Source organism: Populus alba, chromosome 6 (genome assembly GCF_005239225.2).
Source record: "Populus alba chromosome 6, ASM523922v2, whole genome shotgun sequence".
In the NCBI taxonomy this organism is placed as follows: Eukaryota; Viridiplantae; Streptophyta; class Magnoliopsida; order Malpighiales; family Salicaceae; genus Populus; species Populus alba.
In genome coordinates this window covers 16,964,573-16,985,545 of record NC_133289.1, presented here as the reverse complement: position 1 = coordinate 16,985,545, position 20,973 = coordinate 16,964,573, and the positions used below count along the sequence as shown (strand labels likewise).

The window sequence follows — 20,973 nt, the reverse complement described above, 5'->3', positions numbered from 1 at the left end:
TCAAAAAGATAGTAAAAACACAGGCAGTGTACTTAAGCCATTGCAAGGAAAAGCCTACGCATGTGGGTGGGCTTTCAAGCCCAAGCCCGTGCACCTTGCCTTGGTTTTATTTATTATTATTTTAAAGGGGCACACAATTTATTGTTTGCGAATCTAGATTCTACCCACCCAATGAGGCCGAAAAAATAAGGCCAGTGCCTCTTTTGTTCAAAAAATCTAATTTTAAAGTCATTTCAATCCAAAAACACCTCATCAACACTCTTTGAACACTCATAAATCAATCTATCAATTCAAAATACCCAAAAAAAATTCAAAAACATGAAATCAAATCGGGTTAGATTTATCTTTCCCGACTTATATATATTTTTCAAGCAACATCAAAGTTTTAAACAACCACCATCAAACTCTTCTCATTTCATGGAACTCTTGTACACAAAAAAAAAAAAATCAATTTTGGTGGTTGAAAATGGCTTGAACGATGACTCCTCTCTCTCTCCTCTTTTTAACCAGAGATTAAAAAATACTATATATAAAAATTTATACCAAAACTGATTTTTATGAAATCTAAAGGGACTTGAATTATATAATTTGTGTTATTTTTAAAGTTTGAGGACCTAAGTATATTTTTTAGAAGATTTCTAACTCGACATCTATGTTTGGTGTCATTTTGATTTCAGGTCTCTCTCTTTTCAATTCCACTCTTGCCTGAGAAATAAAAAATAATTGGTCTTCAATTCGAATTAAATTATCAAAAACAAAACTTTAAGGATCTAAATGAATTATTGAAAAATATATAGTATATCCATGGTATTTAGTTAGTACATAAACATTGCCGACTGTTAGTTTTTTTTAATTAATTAATGATACTATATAAAATACATAGTATGTCCATGCTATTTTGTTAATATATAAACAATGTCGACTCAACAATATTTACTCCATGCGTGTTATTTTTTTAACTAATTAATGATAAAAAAAAAAAAAAAAAACATGGGCCAATATTCCTAAGCTGGTAGAATGACGGACTTTGAAAAATATTTTTGAATCATGGGTTAATAAAAAATTAAATTTAAAAAATTTAAAAATATTATTTTAATATATTTTAATAAAAAATACTTTAAAAAATAATTATTACCACACTATTAAAAACAACCCAAACTATTTTATAAACAATGTTTTAATATATTTGACATATAATCATATGCAGTTACCACGTCAAATTCTTACCTCCAATTCTTTCTTAAAAACAAAATGACTTTTTAGAGCGTGTTTGGCACTATATTCTAAAAGTATTTTTTAAAAAAATTAATTTTTTTTTTTTACTTTGACTTAATATATTTTTTATATTTTAAAATTATTTTGATGTGTTGATCTCAAAAATAATTTTTTTTAAAAAAAATATTATTAATAAAATTTTATAAATAAAAAATATTTAAAAAACAATTATAACCGCACACTTAATTATTTTCATTTCATTTCTCTTAAACCACGCATGAGTGAGTACGAGGAATGAAATAAACGACATGTGCATATTCTTAGGTTTGCAAGTTTAGAAGAAATAAATAAAAATAATAATAATAATAATAACCAAGCACGAGTGAGAGATGGTCCAAAATGCTTAGCCCCAATAGAGACCGGTCCAGTTAATTATCCTATTGGGGCATCAATCTGCATGAGGAAAGGAACGATGATCACTCGTGTTTGAGTTTGATCCTTGGTTGAACATACAAGGCAAATTTGATCACAATTTTAAAACCTGAATTATTTTTTTTTTGTTATTTTAAAAATGATGTTATACTATGTTTTGCGTGCAAGGTAGTTTTAACTTATAAAATTAAATGCTTTTAGTATAAAAATTGAAGATAATTTTTACATTGTTCATATTATATTCATTTGATTTTCTATGTTTGCAAACATTATACTTAATCTATAAATTAACACACCTATTTTGGATACTATTTTTAAGCTTAATTATAAACCACTATGAATTTGATTAAGTTTAAACCATCTAACATCTGATCATATTATTCGATTCAACTCAATTTGATAATGTTTTAAAATTCAAGATAATTAGAAATAAAATTTTTTTAGTTTCATAATAGTTTAATTAGGAGTAATATGATCCATTCTCCTTAACTAAGATAAATAATAGCTTAATAAAGAAAGCCAAGTACATAAAAAACAATTATTTTTCATGAATTTGGAATCTCTCAAATGTTTAAGTGAGTATTTTTATAAAGAGAATGCAAAAAATATGCAAAAAAACATTAAATCATAAGAATAAAGTTATTTGTTCTTGTTTTTTGTATTAATGCTCTGTAGAAAGAAAAAAAAAAAAAGATGCTATTTTCATACATTGAGAATAGATAAATTGTGAATCTTGTACTTGAATTTTTCAAGAGATATTTATACCTTATGAATCTTGCTCTTTAGTTCTAATTAGAGCTTATTTCGGAGAGTGGTTGCAGTTGCTTTTCAAAGTAATTTTTGTGCTGAAATACATCAAAATAATATATTTTTTTTATTTTTTTAAAAAAAAATTATTTTTAAAATCAGTGCATCAAAATAATCCAAAATATACAAAAAAAATAATTTTTCAAGAAAACAAATTGAATTATGGTGGAACATAATTTGCACCGCATTCTCAAACACCCTTTCAAGAGAAATGAAAAGTCATTTCGCCCTAATAATATTAAATATAGATAAATATTTATTTATTACACTTGTATTAAAGAGTGATAAATATTCCTTCTATAAACATTAATAAATAACAAATATTTCTTTTATATATATTAATAAGATAAAAATATAGTAGGATTTGAGCAAAAAAAAAAAAATTGAGTTTGATAAAAAAAAAAATCTCCAAGAAATAAGTATTGGATTCAGGCAATAAAAAAAGGGCCAAACATTCAGCACATGCCTGACATCATGCACAAGCCACACCTGAATTCATGAGCGCCATGGAAGCGCCTAGCGCTTGGGATGGAGCCTAAGCCCACTAGCATCAGGCTTCGCATCTGGGCTTAGGCACCATGCCTGGGCCCAAAACTAGTTTTCAAATCCCCTTTAAAGGCGGTCGTTGTTAAAAAAGAAAAATCGAAGCAACAAAAAAATAATTTAAAAAAATTAATAAATCTTGATCGTCAAAGGCTCAACTGAATTTTTATATTTAAGGTTAAGACTCATTTTGAAAATCGATGTAAATTTAAAAAATAAATGATGGCAGTGTCATTGTTAATGAAAAAATGTCATTCTTTCAGTTGCTCTGTTATTTATATATAGCTGTTTTTTTTTAAATATTTTGGATTTATAAATATATTAAAATATATATTTTTTAATTTTTAAAAAATTATTTTTGATATTACCATATCAAAATAATTTAAAAATATAAAAAAATATTAATTTAAAATAAATAAAAAAATTAACTTTTTCAAAAATACACGAAAAAATAAACAAATTATTATTTTTTTTTTTTTTCACAACACATCTAGATTCAGGTAGAACCGTGGATTTTTTTTTATAATAATCTGAGTCACATTAGCAACAATTTTACGCTAGAGTTCAGTCACACCTAACTCAATGCATTCCAAATCCATCGTCTCAATTTTCTTAAACGTGTTCCGTTCAAATTTGACATCATCAACAACTATGATTTTAACAGGTATTTACAATTCATCCTTCTTAGGTTAATTCCAAGTATAGCTTTTTAATTTAATTTTGTACTATATGGCAAGATTAAATTTTGTTTAAAATAAAAAAAATGCTTAGGATAACAATGTTGGTAAAGAAGCCAAACAAATTCAAAATTTGACTATTAACTTGATTGTATTTAATAAATTTAGGTTAATTTAATAATATGATAAAAAAAAATAACGACAATAAATAAATTGAATAAAAAAATTATTTTATAATAAACTTATAAAAAATAAATTATTAATATTATACCCTAAAAAAAAAAAATCAATGAAGACTCATCATCATTTCACCTTGAACACTTTTTTTGCCATCCATCTGAAAGAGACTTTATATGTTGATTAAATAAAGTTTGCTTTTAAAAATAATATAATTATTCTACCCTATTTAAAAAAATTGGAAGGTAACAAATATTTAGATGTCAGTTAATTAAATTTTTATTTTAAGAATAATGTAATTATTTTATTATATTTTAAAAATATAAAAAGACATATTATTCTTTGATTAATTTGATAATAACTAATATAAATTAAAAAAAAATTATATTACCCTTAGCCTATTAATTTTTATTGAAAATAATAAATTAATATGTTCGAATTTACAATGAATCAATCCCTCTTGTATGATAAAATTACTTACCACCTCATTGATCATGGTTGACCATCATTTACATAATGCATATGGTATTTCTTTTTAAGATGCCTGTCTCCCTCTTCTTTCAAAATATCTAATCTCTCAAGATTCTGAAGATCTTTAATCACTTTAATGGTGGTGGTGATGATGTTTAACGCCAAAAATGACGTCTCTTGTGGCTTTTATAAAGGAGTAAAATGAAAGCAAATTTTGTTTTATCGGTTTGATTATTTTAAACCTATTGGTTGGTGTAATGTCGATATTGAAAGTGGATTGAAGTTGAGTTTTATTTATTTATTATTTATTATTTTTTTTTATCTAAAGATTTAACTTGAAAATAAGAGCATTTTGATAAAAACTCCATCTACTTTAATGTTAGGTTTGATGGGGGGCAAGATCGTGTTGCTAATTTGGTAGCTTAAAATGGTGGTTGGGTGTGTTATGGCTTGTATATTTTACTAGCTCAGGTGGAGCTGGGCTGTTTTATTTTTAAGAAAATGAGGTTCATGTATCATAAGCATGTTTTAAGAAAATTAAATATTTCTACAACTTGATTTATAGGCTTGATTGGACTTTATAAGTTGATTTTATTTTAATTAAAAAAACAATAGTGATAGATGATTTAGTTTTTTTTAAATAATCACGATAACATGAGATTTTTTTTTTAAAAGAGAACAAATGATACAATTCAATTTATAACCTATTAAATACGACAAGATGAAATGGAATAAAAAATAGACCTAAAAAAATCGAACTCTAGTCAACCCATATTAGCAGGAAAAACATGTAACCCTAGTAATCAAGATTAAGCTAACCTTATTCCGTCAAATCGCAGCCTAGATCATGAGATCAGAATAACCCAATAGATAAAATAATAAAGAAAATTATAAAGCCAATTTAAAATGAAATTATCAACCTGTGTTAATTTTTCAAACTCATGACCCGAGTCATTAGACCCGAAGCACTTTATCAGAAAAAATCATAAAGCCTAATTCTCAATCAATCAAATATTAAAGGATAAAATTAAAAAAAAAATCAATTATACAAAATGATTTAAAACAAAATAGAGATTGAAAGAATGAGGATCAAAATTGACATAAATAATAATAATAATAATTTGATTAAATGGTGAAATTGAAGAAGAAAAACAACTTTAACAAAAGAAAAAAAAAAGAATGAGGACCAAATTGGTAAAAATAATATACCATAAATTTAGATTGAAGGATAAAATTGAAAACAAATAAAACTTTTACAAAAAGGGCTAAGAAAAAATTAGAAATCAAAATAATGAGGATCAAATTGAAAAAAATAATACCATAAATCCCGATAGAAAAATGAAAATTGAAAATCAATAAAGCTTCTCAAAAAACGCGAAGGAAAAAAATTAGAAATAAAAAAATAAAAAAATTAAATTTAAATATCAACAATAAAAAAAGTCAAGCTATAATCTTCATGAAAGAAGAGTGAAAAGAAGTGGGGAAAAGAAGCCCACCAACAACAAATCTCCCCACCACAACTAACACGAGTCGTACCAACAGGATGAGAAAGCCTTGACACTTCTAATGATACAAAAAAAGGGTATTTTGGTTAGTGGGAGCTATTGCAAGCAACCGCCCGCACACTTATATATATATCAAAAAATTTACTGACACTAATTTTAAAATTTATGCTTTTAAAAATATTTTGATAATGTGAAAGGATTTATTTGCTTCCTAATTAAATTTGTTAATGAATAATGCGCCTTGTAAAAAGATCTTAATACTCTCAATAACTAGTTTTAAGATTTTTGGTGTAAAGAGCAAAATCACTATTATAATGTTTGTGTGAATATTATTTTTTAGTGAGTGAGTAATATTTTTTCAAAGTGTTTTAGTTTTGGTTAATGGTTGTTTGAAAAAGAAAAGTAATGAGAAAGAATGACACGAGAAATTTATTGTGAGTTTTATTATTTCTAACTTTTTTTTTTATTAATATGGGTGTTCAGGTCAACTTGCGCGCACCTCAACTAATTTCACGAGCTCTAAAGTTAATAAGCTTTTAGTGGCCATTATATTAGCAACCACATGACTTAAACCTAAGATCACATAAGGAACAATTTTTTTAATTCTAGATTTTTATCACTGATCACCTACTAGATGATTTATTATTTCTAACTTGCTAGTTGGTGTAAGGGTGATATTGTGATTGGATTGAAATTAAATTTTATTTGTTTATGTTGATTTTGCTGTATTTGAAAATTTAACTATAAAAAATGGCATTTTAAGAATCAAAACACTGAATTTGTGACAGCTCGTAACTTCATTTACGAGAAATATCGAAGAACTAAGCTACTAATCTACATAAAATTACAAGTATTATTAAATTATTTTTCATACTAGGGGAATTAATTAATTCATTCATAAAGACTAATAATTTACAATGAAGTCCGGCTAATGGGTGTTCTTAGGACACTTGTTAAAAATCATTTACAATATTCTTTTGTTAAGTTTATTGTAAACACTCAAAAAATATTACTATATGAAATATTACTTATTTAATGACTTTAATTAATATTATTGATTTTGATTCCCTTTTAATAAAAATCAATAATAAATTGAATTTAATAAATACACCCATAATCTCAAATAATACTCTATAAGTTTTTCATAGACAATTACCTTTATCTAAATTTATAAAATTCCAAACTAGATTATTTTGCCTGTATTACACTGCATGGTAGATCACTTTTCAACATAAAAAATATCTAGGTGTGGCTAATACTTTTTCTAGTAGATGACCAAATAAAAAAAATAAAAATAACAATTAAAAAAAATAAGAACCAAATTAGATATAAAATTTAAACGAAATAAAATACATAGAAATGAAATTTCAAGCAAATAAACTTCAAAAACATTAAAAGCAAAACAAATAACAATAAAAAAAAAGATCCAAAATTAATATAAATATAAATTGAAAGACACGATTGATTTTTGGGAAGGTTGGCATGAAATTTAAAGCCAGGAGATAGAAATAAGAGAGAGAGAGAGAGAGAGAGAGAGAGAGAGAGAGAGAGAGAGAGAGAGAGAGAGAGAGATCATTAGAACTCAAGTGTAGCTCCGCCGTGAACACATGCCCCATCATCGCGAAGAGGACGACATGTCACTTCCAATGCTATCATGGATAGTGATATTTAACTATTAAGAGGTGCCACATGTAACACTTAAAGAGTGCGAGCACTTCTCACTAACTAGAACGTATGTTGCATGTACCAATCATTTTTATTTATTTTTTAATATATTCAAAGACTTGATTACCTCTCATTCAAATATATTACAAAAAATTGCATGAAAAAGACTTATGTGCCCCTAACTATAAGTTTTATTCTTTTCTTTTAAGAGCAATGTGATCATTTTATCATGTATTCAAAATGTTAAGAGACCGAAAAGCTCTTCTCTTAAATTTTAAATTTTAATGGTATGTAAGTCATTACATTGTGTATTTAAAATAAAAAAAAAATTTTTGTCTCCGATCAAAATGATAATAATAAATAAATCCCATGAAAAGATCTCTCTACACTTAAGATCAAGTTGAGTGAGTTTTTTTTGATAACAAAATAATAATTTTACTATTGTAATTCATAGTAAACCGTGTGAAATTTTCAATACTAATTAATTAAAAAAACATTAACACCAATAAAATAATTATTAATGCTTCAAATCAATTTATACCTTCCTTTTTAGGCATAGCATTTATTATAATAATGTTAAAAATGTTGCTATGTAAAATAACACTTATCCAATATCTATAATCTTTTATTATTATTATTATATTATTATTATTATTATCCAATAATAAATGAATTTGAATAATGTTTAATGATTACCCAAATTGTAATAGTTATTTTTTACCCCCCCCCCACACACACAGTATATATATATATTAACTCCCTTTTCCATTTAGCACTTCATGAAAAAGCAATTGATGTTTCAATAAGATCTTACATGTTTGTTGCAAATATTTTCCAAAAAACTAGAATGTCTCATCTTGTTGGAGCACCATCATGCTTCCTCCATTCCAGCCAACACGTGATATTTCTTCTCTTCCTCCACCATTGATGAATGTACCACCGCATGCCAACATCCTATGATTATTTCTAAGCAATCATACTTCATTCTCATCTGGTCCGTCCATATTATTGATTCTCCATGTCCTAAGCTCCTTCTTTTTTTTCTTGTCAAAAATTCAATTCAAATAATATAAATAATATATATATATATTTTTTTTAACTCGAGGTGTCCGGACTAGCTTACGCGCACCATGACTAATCCCCGGACCTACTAAATATCTTGCAAGCCCAGTAGATAAGTAAAGCACCATGGGGTGACAGGCTGATGTATAGAGAAATCAAATTCGAGACAGTCACAAAACAAGCTTGCAGTTAACCACTGAATCAAAAAAAAAAAAAAAAAATACATATCCTTGAGATGCTTGCTAGTGTCCACCATATCCTATAATTTACAATTTACTCCTGTGTACTATGACTGTTTGCATGTAGGAATTAAAGATGCGAGGCAAAAACAAGGGCCACCTGCGCCGTTAAGCGAACCCGCGAGTCACGATCACCTAAACAAACGGGGAAATGAACGGCGTTGGTTCCCAACACTCACGTCACGTACTCTAAAAACCACGAGTCAATTCTAGTCAAAGACACAGATACCCTCACTGGAAAAGCGAAGCAAAGCATCTAAAAAGCCGATTAATCGGTTTCGGTTTTCCATTTCGGTACAGTGTATAAAGGGCAGTTGTAACTGTTTTCGAACTTTACTCAAGTGGCCATGGCAAAGAGTGAGAGCTTCGAAGCTCTCGAAGTACAAAATAATGAACAGAAACGACAAGGAAATGAACAAAACAACGGTAATTTTGTAGAAGAAGACGAATTAGAAGGCGATTATACTGAGGAGGAGGAGGAGAGTCAACTCAGTGAGTTGCCGAGTTCGCAGGTGGAGGAGGAGATGAGGGAGGGGCAAGTGGAAACCCTAACGGTGGTGCCGTCTTCTTCTACGGCGATACTATCGAAGGAGAATGATCAGCATGTAGGTAGGTTTTTTCTTTATTATTTTTTTTTGTTTGTGTTTTTGTTTTTATTGTTTTTTGAATTTCTGTAGATGATCTGGCAGGTTTGAAAGGAAATTCAGCATTGAAAACGCACGTGGAAGCTGAATTCAAGGTAGGCGCGCAAGATAATTTATTTATTTGTTTATTCCCCTTTCTTTTGTGATCATTTTTTAACAATTTGTGATACTTTAATTATTTCTATATGCATGTAACTAACGCGTAGTCTTCAAAATTTGTCTGTATAAATAGAATTTTTTGAGAAGTGGTGTGTAATTTGTTGTTACTGATGGAAAGTTTTAGTTCTAGGATTTAAGGAGATGATGAAGTAATTTGTTCTGAGGGTTTAGGTTTTATCATTAAAAGTTATTGATTGTCAGTGAAAACCTTTATAACCGGAAGGAGAGACTCAACTTAAGCATCAATAAGGAAATTTCAATGATTTTGATTTCGAATATAACCTGAAAGTTTATATGCCATTGACAGAGAGTTTGATTTCTGGGTCTTGTGGTCGTCTCTGAAATCAGAAGGGGTGAAGAATTTGTCAGTTGGTAAATTCTGTGATGAATTTCAACTTTGTTTCTGACCTGAGAGATCACAACCAACACTCTCAATGTGATACAAATTTCTTCCGTTTCACATTACTTGGTAGTTATCTTTTTTATGTTTTTGCCTGCTGGCAAGGTTTAGAACAAATTTCAAATATGTTGGATCATATATAAAACAATGTTTCTGAGGCATGGACCAACCTCACAAATCACAATAAGTCAGTGAGAGCGCTTTATGCCTTTCCTAAAATTTCTAGATGTACACTCTAGTGAACTTCCCATTTGCATGAACATTAGATCATATTCACAAACTTTTACCTGCTTAGTACAATTTAAGTCTGGCAAATCTATGATTTTTTTAGTTGTGCATTTTCTTTCTTTTTTTCATAGGAGCAAGTAGGGTTGTTGCACCAGGAAGTTCTGGGAAGCGTAACAGCCCAGAGTGCTAAAGCCCAGACCCAAAATCAGCTTCCACCTTCTGTATGTCCAACTTCCTCATCAGAACTGTCACTAACTTCTGTTACACAACCTTTATCATCTGCTCCAAGTCCAACTCCACCAGAAAAAAGATTGTCTCCCCCAGAGGTTAAGAATGCATGTATACCAGAAGCAGGGCACCAAAGTTCTGCCAAGCTTAAGGCTCTCCATGTTCCTGTAGCAAGGACATCAATTCCAGATGGATACAACTGGCGGAAATATGGTCAGAAGCAAGTGAAGAGCCCTAAAGGTTCTCGAAGTTATTACAAGTGTACTTATTCTGACTGCTGTGCTAAAAAGATTGAATGTTCTGATCACTCAGGCCATGTGATAGAGATTGTTAATAAAGGAATGCACAGTCATCCACCTCGGAAGAATAACAGCCCTAGGGAAAGTAGGAGTGGATTATCTGTTGGGCCTATTTTGCAGACTACTGTAACTGAGCATACTGTCAGAATGCTCAAGGATTCAGAACCAGTCACATTGTCAATAGAACCTGCACAAGAAACACTGACAGTTTCTGAAAGAAAACGACAGAGTTCAAGCAGCTTGGACGAGAACAAGGAAACTCAAAACAAAGAGGAGGATGTCAGTGAACCTGAGCCAAAACGAAGGCAAGTTTTCCCATCAATTTGGTTTCCACAAATTTTATTTCTTAGTGATGTTAACACTTCTTACTGTTCTTCTGTAAAGGCACTGTTGGAGATTTAATATATTTTTTTTTGCTCATTTCTGACCAGATTGAAGAAGGGAAACTTAGAGTGTTCAAAGGCTGTTTTAAAACCCGGAAAAAAACCTAAATTTGTTGTGCATGCAGCAGGTGACGTGGGGATCTCAGGTGATGGATATAGATGGCGCAAGTATGGACAGAAGATGGTGAAGGGAAATCCTCATCCCAGGTTCATGTTTATTTCTTGTTTTTCCTGTGTATTTGTAACAATTTTGATTTAATAAATCAATAAGATGTTATCATATGACAATGGTACATAAAATACAGTATGATTTTTAATTGCAAAGTTTTAGTTTGTTATATGTTCTTGTAAAATGCAGTGTGGTTTTGACTTGCAAAGTTTTAGTTTGTTATCTGTTCTTGTTTTTGGCAATGCTCACACTATTAGCTGCTCAGTTGGTTTGATTACATGTTGAACCTTATAATATCCCTACCATTTTGTTCTTAGCTATCAGACATTTTCATGGACAACAAGTGGAAATTCTAGATGCCATATATGTTGAAGTGCTTTTAGATTTGGCAGGAGTGAAATTATTTTCCAACCTATAAATGACTGAAGCACTTATGGCCTACCGGGCTTAAAATCATGTTCTCTGGATCTGTATCCATCCTAGTTACTCCTTGTAACATGACTGGAGCACTTATAATACCAAACAACCAAATGAAGTTGGTAGGGCGTTTTCCACATTTATTTCAATATAGTTGTAAATAAGGAAGAGAGGGATAAAACTTAAAATGTGTTTTTGAAGGTGTGCTTTGTGTGAACAGCTGTTTTTCTGAGTTCTTATTGTGGATAGTCAAATTAAGGTATGGCGGACTCTCATGAGGCACTGCTGTTAGTGTAATGCGGTGGTGACTTGGTTCATTTGGTGCTGTCATAATGATAAGCCATCAGAGTTCTGACAGCTCGGCTTCCTTTTGTGGAGATTGCTAAGATTTGTGCTTTACCTATTCCAGAGCTGGCATGGAAGCTTCAGATGGAACAGTATTCTAATACGGGTAAATTACAATAACCCACCTAGGTATCATGAAATTACATGAACCACCCAAAAGTTTGAAGATTTGACAGAAACTCCCTATTATACCCAAAATGCCCCTAGTTACTATTAGAAAGAACAATAGTTAAGGTAAAGGAGTAACTAATGCTTGATGATTCAAAGGGTGGAGTTGACTTATTCATATTCATGCACTTATGTTTGCACCGTGTATTTTTCCATTTTGTGCAGGCATGTCACTGTTTTCTTACTTTGTAAGTGCATTCATTCTTGAAAGAAAAGAAAAAAAGAAGGGAGAGGAGGGGGGTTGTAGTGTCTTGTAGGAATATGCAGCTTGGCAAGTCCTTATGGTATGCCTCCTTATCTGCCAATTTAAAGAGTAAGCCTTGAATATAACTAGTTCATGATGCAAAGGAATTCTAGTTATGATTTGGGTATCATGAGCAGTGAAAATAGTATCATTTCCATTTAAGATATCAAGAAGGTGGCCTTCTGGTGTTTAGATAGGTAAAATCCAGCTGAATTGTTGGCTTTAAGGTTTGGGCCACTATGTTCAAGATGTAAGTTGGTTCCCAGGTAGTGATTCTTGGAGGATCTGGGCTTCATGAGGGAAATTACTTCCTTGGTTTGACCTTTTTAATATCTTTTGTAGATTTTAAATGGATATTTATGATTTGAACTTTCATTTCTGAAAGTTGAGGGAAATATATTGTATTTTCATGCCCTGTTGGGACTCAGGCAAAGATCCCTCCTCTCTCTTAATCTCAGCATGTGTTCCTACTATAAAGGGCAAGGTGATCTGCTCGTGGTTTTTTTGTTCGCTAAACTATAATTCCTATCCCTTGGATGTATTTCAGCCCACTCAATCCCTTTTTTACAAGATGATAGCATCTTTAGCTTGCTCAAATAACAACTCTATAAGAACCTTAGGGTTTTTGGTCAGTGCATGTGGTCTCAGCTATCATTTCATGTAAATGCTAGAGGCGCTTTCCATTGAACTGTTCCAAGAGTCTCAGTTCAGAAAACTCTGAAGGTACTTATTTTTAGTATAAAATAGATGGTTTTCACAAAACCTAATACCTATTCTGGAAACTGATATCATTTCAGGGCCATGGTTGTTTCTATGAGAAAATTCAAGCACTGATCTTGCACGTTGACTTATGTTAGTTTATCAATCAATAACCAGACCAGGACTTGTATACTTGATGGGAGTTAAGTTGACTCTTAACCCCACAACTGCATGTCTTGCAAAGCATGCCATGCGAGTGACTTGTAAAGTAGGGACACTGCCAGATAGAAACTGGTCCTGTGCTTACTTCCTCTAGATCATCACTAGTCTATGCCTATTGATATACTTTGGAGTTAGATCCTGAAAACAACCTTGCTGCACGGGCTTTACAACATTGCTTTTGCATGCGATATCTGTCCCTCTGTATTTAAATGACTCTTTAGAGCCGATGATTCAAACTCTGTGCTCAAGGATTTTTGTTGAATCTCGACCTCATTAAATTGAGGGAGTGCCTTACAGAATAATAACCAGCTCAAAAGCCTTGCATTATGCATTTCCTTTGGCAATCCCATTTGTAACTTCAAAATATAAACTGGCTCCTGTATTGAATCATACTTCTGATTTATTACTTGTATGAATTTTACAGGAATTATTATCGATGCACTTCTGCTGGATGTCCTGTCCGAAAGCACATTGAAACAGCAGTAGATAACACAAACGCTGTCATTATAACATACAAGGGAGTACATGACCATGACAAGCCTGTACCAAAGAAGCGACATGGCCCACCAAGTGCTCCGCTTCCTCCTCCTCCTGCTGCTGCTGCATCCTTGAGCAACTTGCCAATTAAGAAAACCGATACATTGCAAAACCAAGTTGCTTCAACCCAGTGGTCGGTGGGCAAAGAAGGCGAATTAACTGGTGAAACCCTTGATCTTGGGGGTGAGAAGGAGGCGGCGATAGAATCAGCTCGGACGCTTCTGAGCATTGGGTTTGAAATCAAACCTTGCTGAAAAGATCCCATTCTGTCTAGGTTACAGTATAAAGATTACCAGTGGGCTGCCCTCATTTATATGAAAATCATGTAGCTTTCTTTCAATGTAAGTTATCAGGTTTGAAGATGTCTTTTCCTTTCTTCTTCTTCAGTATTTCAGCTGTATATTTGGTGTTTTACACCCTCCCGACTCTGAAACAGCCTAATTGTAGTGGAAAACGGAGAATTTGTTTGCATCCACTTTTCCTTATCTTGATTGAGACCCTTTTCAATATCTCCAAATCTGGGAGCAGCTTTCTCATTTTTTCTGCGGTAGACATGGGATAATTAAGACAGTTAGAAATTACTTGAAATTCAATATAATGGATTTTTTTATTATTATTTTATTTAAGATCTGATGTTCAAAAACTAGCCTGCAGATAGTCTGAAAGAAAACTGCATTTAGAGAAAAAATTGGACAGCTAAAATCTCCAGAATATACACATACAAGAGTGGAGGAGAACTTTAAGGATTTGGAAGACCAGGCATCCATCAATTATTGTCTCAGTTCTCCTCCCCAGATCGGTAGGATCATATAAAATGATGCGGGGCAATGAAGATCTCCCAAGTCAGCGTGTCCATCAGTCATTATTTTATTTTATTTTATTCAAATCCTGAAACAGGCATACCCTACAAGCATGTCTTGTCCTAAGGGAACATCAAATTGTCTCCACGGATCAACTGAGAGATTTGAGCTGTCATGCAACTTCTAAGGCTGTCCACCCGCAAGATCATGAGCATGAATTAAGTGTTTGGGGTAGTTTTTTTTTTTAAATTTAGAAAACATATTTTTAGTGAAGGTTGATTCGATAAAATATTTTTAGTTAAAATTATAATTTAAATTAAGGTTGAATAAAACAAAAACAACTTAATGTGTTAAAAATATTTTTTAAATTAAGGTCTGGTAATAAAATGATTAAAAATAATATATATAAATATATATGGTTTTTTATTAAAATATTGTAGATTTATTATTATATCATGAAATAATTAATATTTTATGAAAAAAAGTTTTATTTTTTATTATCACATTAAACTATTTGCGATTTTATCCCGTATAAAATCCATCTGAAAAAGTCTTTGGTATCCATTGCTTTCTAAACATGCAATAGTATCAGTTAAAAATTATCAAGAATAAAATTGAAAATGTAATCAAATTCTATAAATACTATATCATGTGATTTTTTTTTTATAAATATTACATCATCATGAGATTTCTTTCTAATAGAATTATGTAATGTTATTGATACCACTGCAATTTGGACTTGTGTTTTACATGGATAAACGAACATGTTTTGTAAAATCTCCACCTTTGTTTCCAAGCTTCAAAGATGTTTTTTCACATTACATTGTGATGATTGTACGATTAAATACTCCATCCTGATTTTTTGGTTGTACATGACACCTAAAGTCTTGTAAGTAATACCCATTGCCTTTACATAAATCTAAATATCCATACTTGTTAGAATATTTAACAGCATCAACTAAATAGTATTTACTTACCATTCAATTTTTATCATGTAACAACCTAAAATTTTATATTATTATTATTAATAACCTCAAGAAAAATACATATATTATAAATATTACCTTTCTTTTCTATCCATCCATACAAACATGAGTTATATGTCTAAACTACAAATAACTATTATATTATGTTATTTTATGTTGATATATTTATTTTTGCCGATAAATAGAATTTGATTTTCAATGTGTGCAATCACTTGCAACAATACAATTCTCCTACAAATTACGTTTCCTCTCTTTTTAACAGAAATGATAAATGGTAAACTCTGCTTCCTAATGTCCAAGTTGGGTTCAAAAGAAGATTCTGATTACTGGCTATTTCAACTGTACAAAAAATCAACATTAATTTTTCAAGGCTCGCTCGAACAGGCCCCATCTACAGCCCATTCATCTGTTGATTTAATTCGTTTTTAGTAATCTACAATCTAGGAATCCGTAATATGCATAAGAATTCATTAAGATTTATACAAAAAAAAAAAACCATATTCATCACTACCCGAAGAACAGCTGAGAATCAGTTACTAGGGTAAACTGATGACTGAACATGGCGTTCCAAGTGCCACCTCCATCATTCCGAGGAGAAACTCAATTCATCAATAGCTATGGATATTTTGGATTCCATGATGTCATCGGTTTTTACATCTTCAGACTTGATGCCGTTTTCTTCTTTCCCTTCTGCTGCATCTATACACTCCTGGAATCTGAAGCAACTAATGAGGTGATCGTTCGTTACCCCTGCCACCTGCATGAACGAGTAGATGACTGTGGGCCCCACAGAGCGGAACCCTCTTCTTACAAGGTCCTTGCTTATCGCATCTGCTTTGGGAGTTTTCACGGGGACCTGTCGAGGATACCGGAATCTGCTAACTATAGGCTTGTAGTTCACAAAGCTCCAAATATATTTGTCAAATGACCCAAACTCATCAATGACCTGGCATCAACAAAACCTGTAAAAAGTTAATTGCAAATGATAATCATGGCAGATATATGGAGCAAGCAATCATGGCTGACTTCATTAACAATGTTAAAGGGGTTAATGACTGGAAGTCATCAGGTCAGATAAATCATTTGTAAGTTACCAACCAAGCAAGCTGGCATCTCGAAGAAAAGGAATAATTAGGTTGCATAAGCAACTCCTGAGATAAGATAAAGTTATCAAGGTCAAGCTGTTTGGTTGTAATAGTATAGTTTGTCCTATATGGTTCATGCAAATTGCAGGGGAAATCTGGACCACCACTCAACTACTTTTCACCAAACCAAACTGATCGAGCAATCATTAAGCTCGCATTATGTGCCATTTAATACTTTCACAAATAAGAGAACATCATGAGCGGTCCCCATTACGATTGCACTGATCTAATTAAGGTAATCAGCACTAGGGTATTGAAGCGCAAAACGAGCTCTACCAGTTATGATTTTTAACACTAATCTAAACTCAGGGTAACGTCAAAAACCAGGATTAAATTTGGCTGTATTTGGATGGCCAGGCTACTCTTTCTATCTTCCACTTATAAGCACAATTTACAGTGTCCTATGTAAACAGTCTTTCTGCTATTCAGAATAAATCAATGCTTAAAAAATGAGAATCTACCTTGGATATTTGGCGAGCATTCTCAATGATAGCACGGAGCTTAAGCTCTGATAACAGGGAAGCTGCGGTGCTTCCAGGTGCTATGATCTTCTTCTCATTAAATTTTGAGACTGCAATTGGATCAAAATCTGCAAAAACTTCCCTGCAAATAAAAGTTTTTTATAAACTCTATCTAGCAATACAATTAAGATAAGGAGGAGACTGCAACTAAAAGGACAAATGATGCGGATGGTCAGAGTTCATTGATGAGCATGTTGGTTGCTGAAACATATAGGAACTTGGATAGGCAAAGTACCTAAACATGTGCCTTTTGCTTAGAATAGCAGGCCAGGTAAGTTCAGCCAAAGCACCTGAAAGGACAAGAAGCTCAAACAACTTCCTGCATGCAGACAAAAGTAGCAAGCAAATAACAGTTAAAACAGATCATCATATCAGGAATGACAGATCTTTTAACAAGTAGGACAGACGCGAACAATATTGCAATTACATACCTGTCATCATGTACTGGGAGTCCCCATTCTTCATCATGGAAAGCAGTATAACATGGATCTGTTTTTGATATGAAAACCAGTCAGCAATTAAATCCAAAATAAGCATGGCTAAAGCATGTGGACAATGCTATATAGCAAATTGACATGCTTAAGTAACACATGACACAACAATTCCTAAGTGACATTTATATGCTTTGATTATTACCTCCATCAAACATTGAAATTGAATCCGGTCAATATTTACAAAAGGCAAGTGCACAATGTCTTTCATTTTTTTTTTAAGAAATGATACAAGAAAGCAATTTCAATTTAACAGACTTGCGCATTCCTTTCTAACACCAACATAAGTAAAAACATTGGATGAGGCATATTATACAACAGCAAGGAAAAGAGAATGAAAAACTGCATAATTTCATTATTTAATCAAAATATTTACTCTTAAGACACAAAACTGAAAGCAAAAACATACAGCAAGTATCCATGTTTGTGGAAAAAATTCCAAAAATCAGAAAAAGTATATGCTCCACTTTATCTACTATTAAATAGTTATGGTTGAAAGGAAAAAAGCTTGCAAATCTAAACCAGACAGTCCAAGTCAATAAATCAGCATGATGGAAAGTAAAAATGCCTACCTATGGAGCTATAGCCTGATAGTTACATCAAATTCTTAAAATCTACTACAAAGAGCACTTGGCAAGCTTTACAAATTAGGAGTAGCATCAAATTATATTTGTTATATTAACACAACACTTGTTTAGAACAATCCATAATTAATCAAGCCCAGTTTTCGGCTGGTTTAACTCAGTTCTTTAGCAATCATAATTGACCTCCAGTTAATAAAATGAGTTCAACTTGGTAATTGAACCAACTTTTATGAGGTTTGATTCCAAGTAGAAATCACGGTTAACTGAATGTCTGAACCAAGTTTCAGAAACAACATTTGAGTGAAGCAGCAGAAAGTAGAGCGGCATCATCTATTCAACCAAAGCCATCACATATCATATAAATGTCTCGCCTTGCAATGCAACTCATAAGCACTACGAATAGCAATAACTATAGCAATTCCAAAATAAGTTTTATTTTGGTGCTGGGAACTTAAAAGGTATGTAAAACAGAACTTCCAAAATAAACTACCCAAACCTATTCCACATTCATAGCATTAAACTCAAACGAGATCTCTGGTAAATTTTTTATATGGTTCAGAAAGACAAACTGATAACAATTAATATATACAGTTTGCAAGGCTCTACATATTATCAGTGTCACAATTCAACTGTATCTTTCATGAAAAAAAAGGGAAAAATTAAATCAAAGAAGTGAGAACATACCAGTATTTGGTGTCACCCAGGCACAAGTTTTCTTGGACTGTGAACCATCAGAAGAAGGTAGAGATTCTAAACCCCCATCAGACACAACACTTCTTGGCTTTGAAACATACTGCTTCCTTCTAGTCCCTACATTATTTGACCGAATCAACCTCCCAGTAGATGTTCGGCTATGAAATGAATCAGTGGAGGCATCAGATGAACAAGAAGCATTTAGTGACAAATTCGAATGCAACAACTGTTCATGGCGGCGAAGCACTGAAGAAAAATTGCCAGAAAGTGATTTGGGGGATAAATTACCGACAGTGGGCACCGTAACGACTTTCTTCTCTTCCCCTAATTTAACCTCTTCAGGCGATTTCCCATCCTTTCTTAATTGCTTTGAGGCAGGTTTCCGAGCACTCGTCAATGGCCCTGCCTTGGTGTTTCCAGTAGGTCCTAACACAGACCTAGCCTCAGAGTCGGCCACATTCATTGACCTCACTCTTGGAGCTCCTGACATTGTCCAAAACAACTTCAATTTGACACTGTTTTTCAAGAGATCTTCACCTTGTTTGCCTCAAAGCCACCCGAGATTTCCAAATTTATCAAGCTTCCCTCAAATCCTCCTCAAATTAAACAAAATCACCAGAAACCCACCAAGAGAATTCACTAAGACCCCATTTTGCAAAACAACTTAAGCTCCAACTAGCACAAAACGCTTAAATATCACAAACCCATTACAGTTATCCACCTCCAGTACCCACATTCACCAGCCAAACCCTGAAGCTCCCAAAAAATATCTTACCTTTTCAACAAATTTACACTTCAACCACCACTAGGGCTCACTCCACTGAACCTCAAATAAAAACACAAAAATCTCTTAACTTTTTCCCTCAAATCAGCCCCAAAAACTCCTTTTAAAAGCAATCCACTTCAAAACACACCAAAATAACTTCAACTATTCATCAAAGACAGGATTTTTATACACTAGAAGAAGAAGAAAAATCACAGTAAACTACAAAAGGCCCTCCATTGTATATTCAAAATAAGCCTCGAAACACAATGATTCCATTCTGCATTGTTAAAAACGAGATGGAAAGAGAGAGAAAGGTAATGTTACCTCCTTAAAAAAGGTAAGGTTTTTAAACTGTGTCGTTTCAGTCAATCCAACACCACCAAATGGTAAATAAAGCTGACATATTTCTGTACACTACTTGGAATTTTCATTTTCTTTTTTTTGTTTTGTTTTTTCTTGAGAAAAATGGAAGGGAAAATTGCAGAGAAAATGTGATCTATTACGGAAGAGAATTGAAGTCTCTCTATTTCTAGAGATAGAAAGTCAGAGCGAGTGAGTGACTGAGTGAGAGAGAGAGAGAGAGGATTGGGGTTCTTGGTTGAGTGAGGGAGTGATGTTGACTGGGACAGTCGGTTTAGAGCTGTAATTTACTTGCTGTCTCCGGTTTTTATCTTATACTTTTCTTGTGTCTCACACTAGATTAAAAAAAAAAAAAAAAAAATGAAAAGGTTGTCAAAGATCACAATTGTTCATTCAATTGATATTTATATATAAAAAAAATTATTTTATTTTATTTTTTATATTATTCATGTTTCTTAAAAAAATAAATAGATGGATGAGTTCTTTAAAAGGTTAGTTTTAACATTAATTAAGAGGGATTAGACTCTAATTTATTATTATATAATTTTTAAAGATTGAATTTATTTAAAATTTAATTTTTAATACTCAAAATAATTTAATACATGATATTTTATTAAAACTTTTTAAATTGAGTTCAATTCAAAAAATTCAAACAACTTGTAAAAGAAATTAAAATGTTAAGTGCTAACAAT

General features: G+C 31.8%; 2 protein-coding genes across 5 annotated transcripts; one reads left to right on the top strand and one right to left on the bottom strand.

Moving 5' to 3' along the window:
* The first annotated feature begins 8,883 nt into the window (after window positions 1–8,883).
* Window positions 8,884–14,452, top strand: LOC118043849 (probable WRKY transcription factor 32). 4 transcript variants are annotated; one of them, XM_035051945.2, is made up of 5 exons: window positions 8,884–9,402; window positions 9,471–9,514; window positions 10,356–11,056; window positions 11,183–11,341; window positions 13,823–14,452. In XM_035051945.2, the coding sequence occupies exons 1-5, from the start codon at window positions 9,141–9,143 to the stop codon at window positions 14,187–14,189; spliced, it is 1,533 nt and encodes a 510-aa protein (XP_034907836.1). In that variant the 5' UTR covers window positions 8,884–9,140; the 3' UTR covers window positions 14,190–14,452. The 4 variants fall into 4 exon arrangements, with proteins under 4 accessions (XP_034907836.1, XP_034907837.1, XP_034907834.1 ...); XM_035051946.2 differs by having other exon boundaries at window positions 8,885–9,402; window positions 9,483–9,514; XM_035051943.2 differs by having other exon boundaries at window positions 8,886–9,402; window positions 9,471–9,532.
* Window positions 14,453–16,021: 1,569 nt separating this feature from the next.
* On the bottom strand, window positions 16,022–20,527 carry LOC118043850 (uncharacterized). The gene is made up of 5 exons (XM_035051947.2): window positions 19,147–20,527; window positions 17,819–17,876; window positions 17,623–17,706; window positions 17,328–17,469; window positions 16,022–16,667 (listed from the first exon to the last, which is right to left on the bottom strand). The coding sequence occupies exons 1-5, from the start codon at window positions 19,643–19,645 to the stop codon at window positions 16,305–16,307; spliced, it is 1,146 nt and encodes a 381-aa protein (XP_034907838.1). The 5' UTR covers window positions 19,646–20,527; the 3' UTR covers window positions 16,022–16,304.
* Between the last annotated feature and the right edge of the window lie 446 nt (window positions 20,528–20,973).

Bases quoted from the DNA above. Each gene is read 5' to 3' on its own strand.
- LOC118043849 (XM_035051943.2), top strand. From the start codon at position 9,141: ATGGCAAAGAGTGAGAGCTTCGAAGCTCTCGAAGTACAAAATAATGAA. The intron at 11,057-11,182 runs GCAAGTTTTCCC...ATTTCTGACCAG, and splicing joins GAACCTGAGCCAAAACGAAG to ATTGAAGAAGGGAAACTTAG. The intron at 11,342-13,822 runs GTTCATGTTTAT...TGAATTTTACAG, and splicing joins AAGGGAAATCCTCATCCCAG to GAATTATTATCGATGCACTT.
- LOC118043850 (XM_035051947.2), bottom strand. From the start codon at position 19,645: ATGTCAGGAGCTCCAAGAGTGAGGTCAATGAATGTGGCCGACTCTGAG. The intron at 17,877-19,146 runs GTATGTTCTCAC...TATCAAAAACAG, and splicing joins CTGGGTGACACCAAATACTG to ATCCATGTTATACTGCTTTC. The intron at 17,470-17,622 runs GTACTTTGCCTA...TTTTATTTGCAG, and splicing joins AGCAAAAGGCACATGTTTAG to GGAAGTTTTTGCAGATTTTG.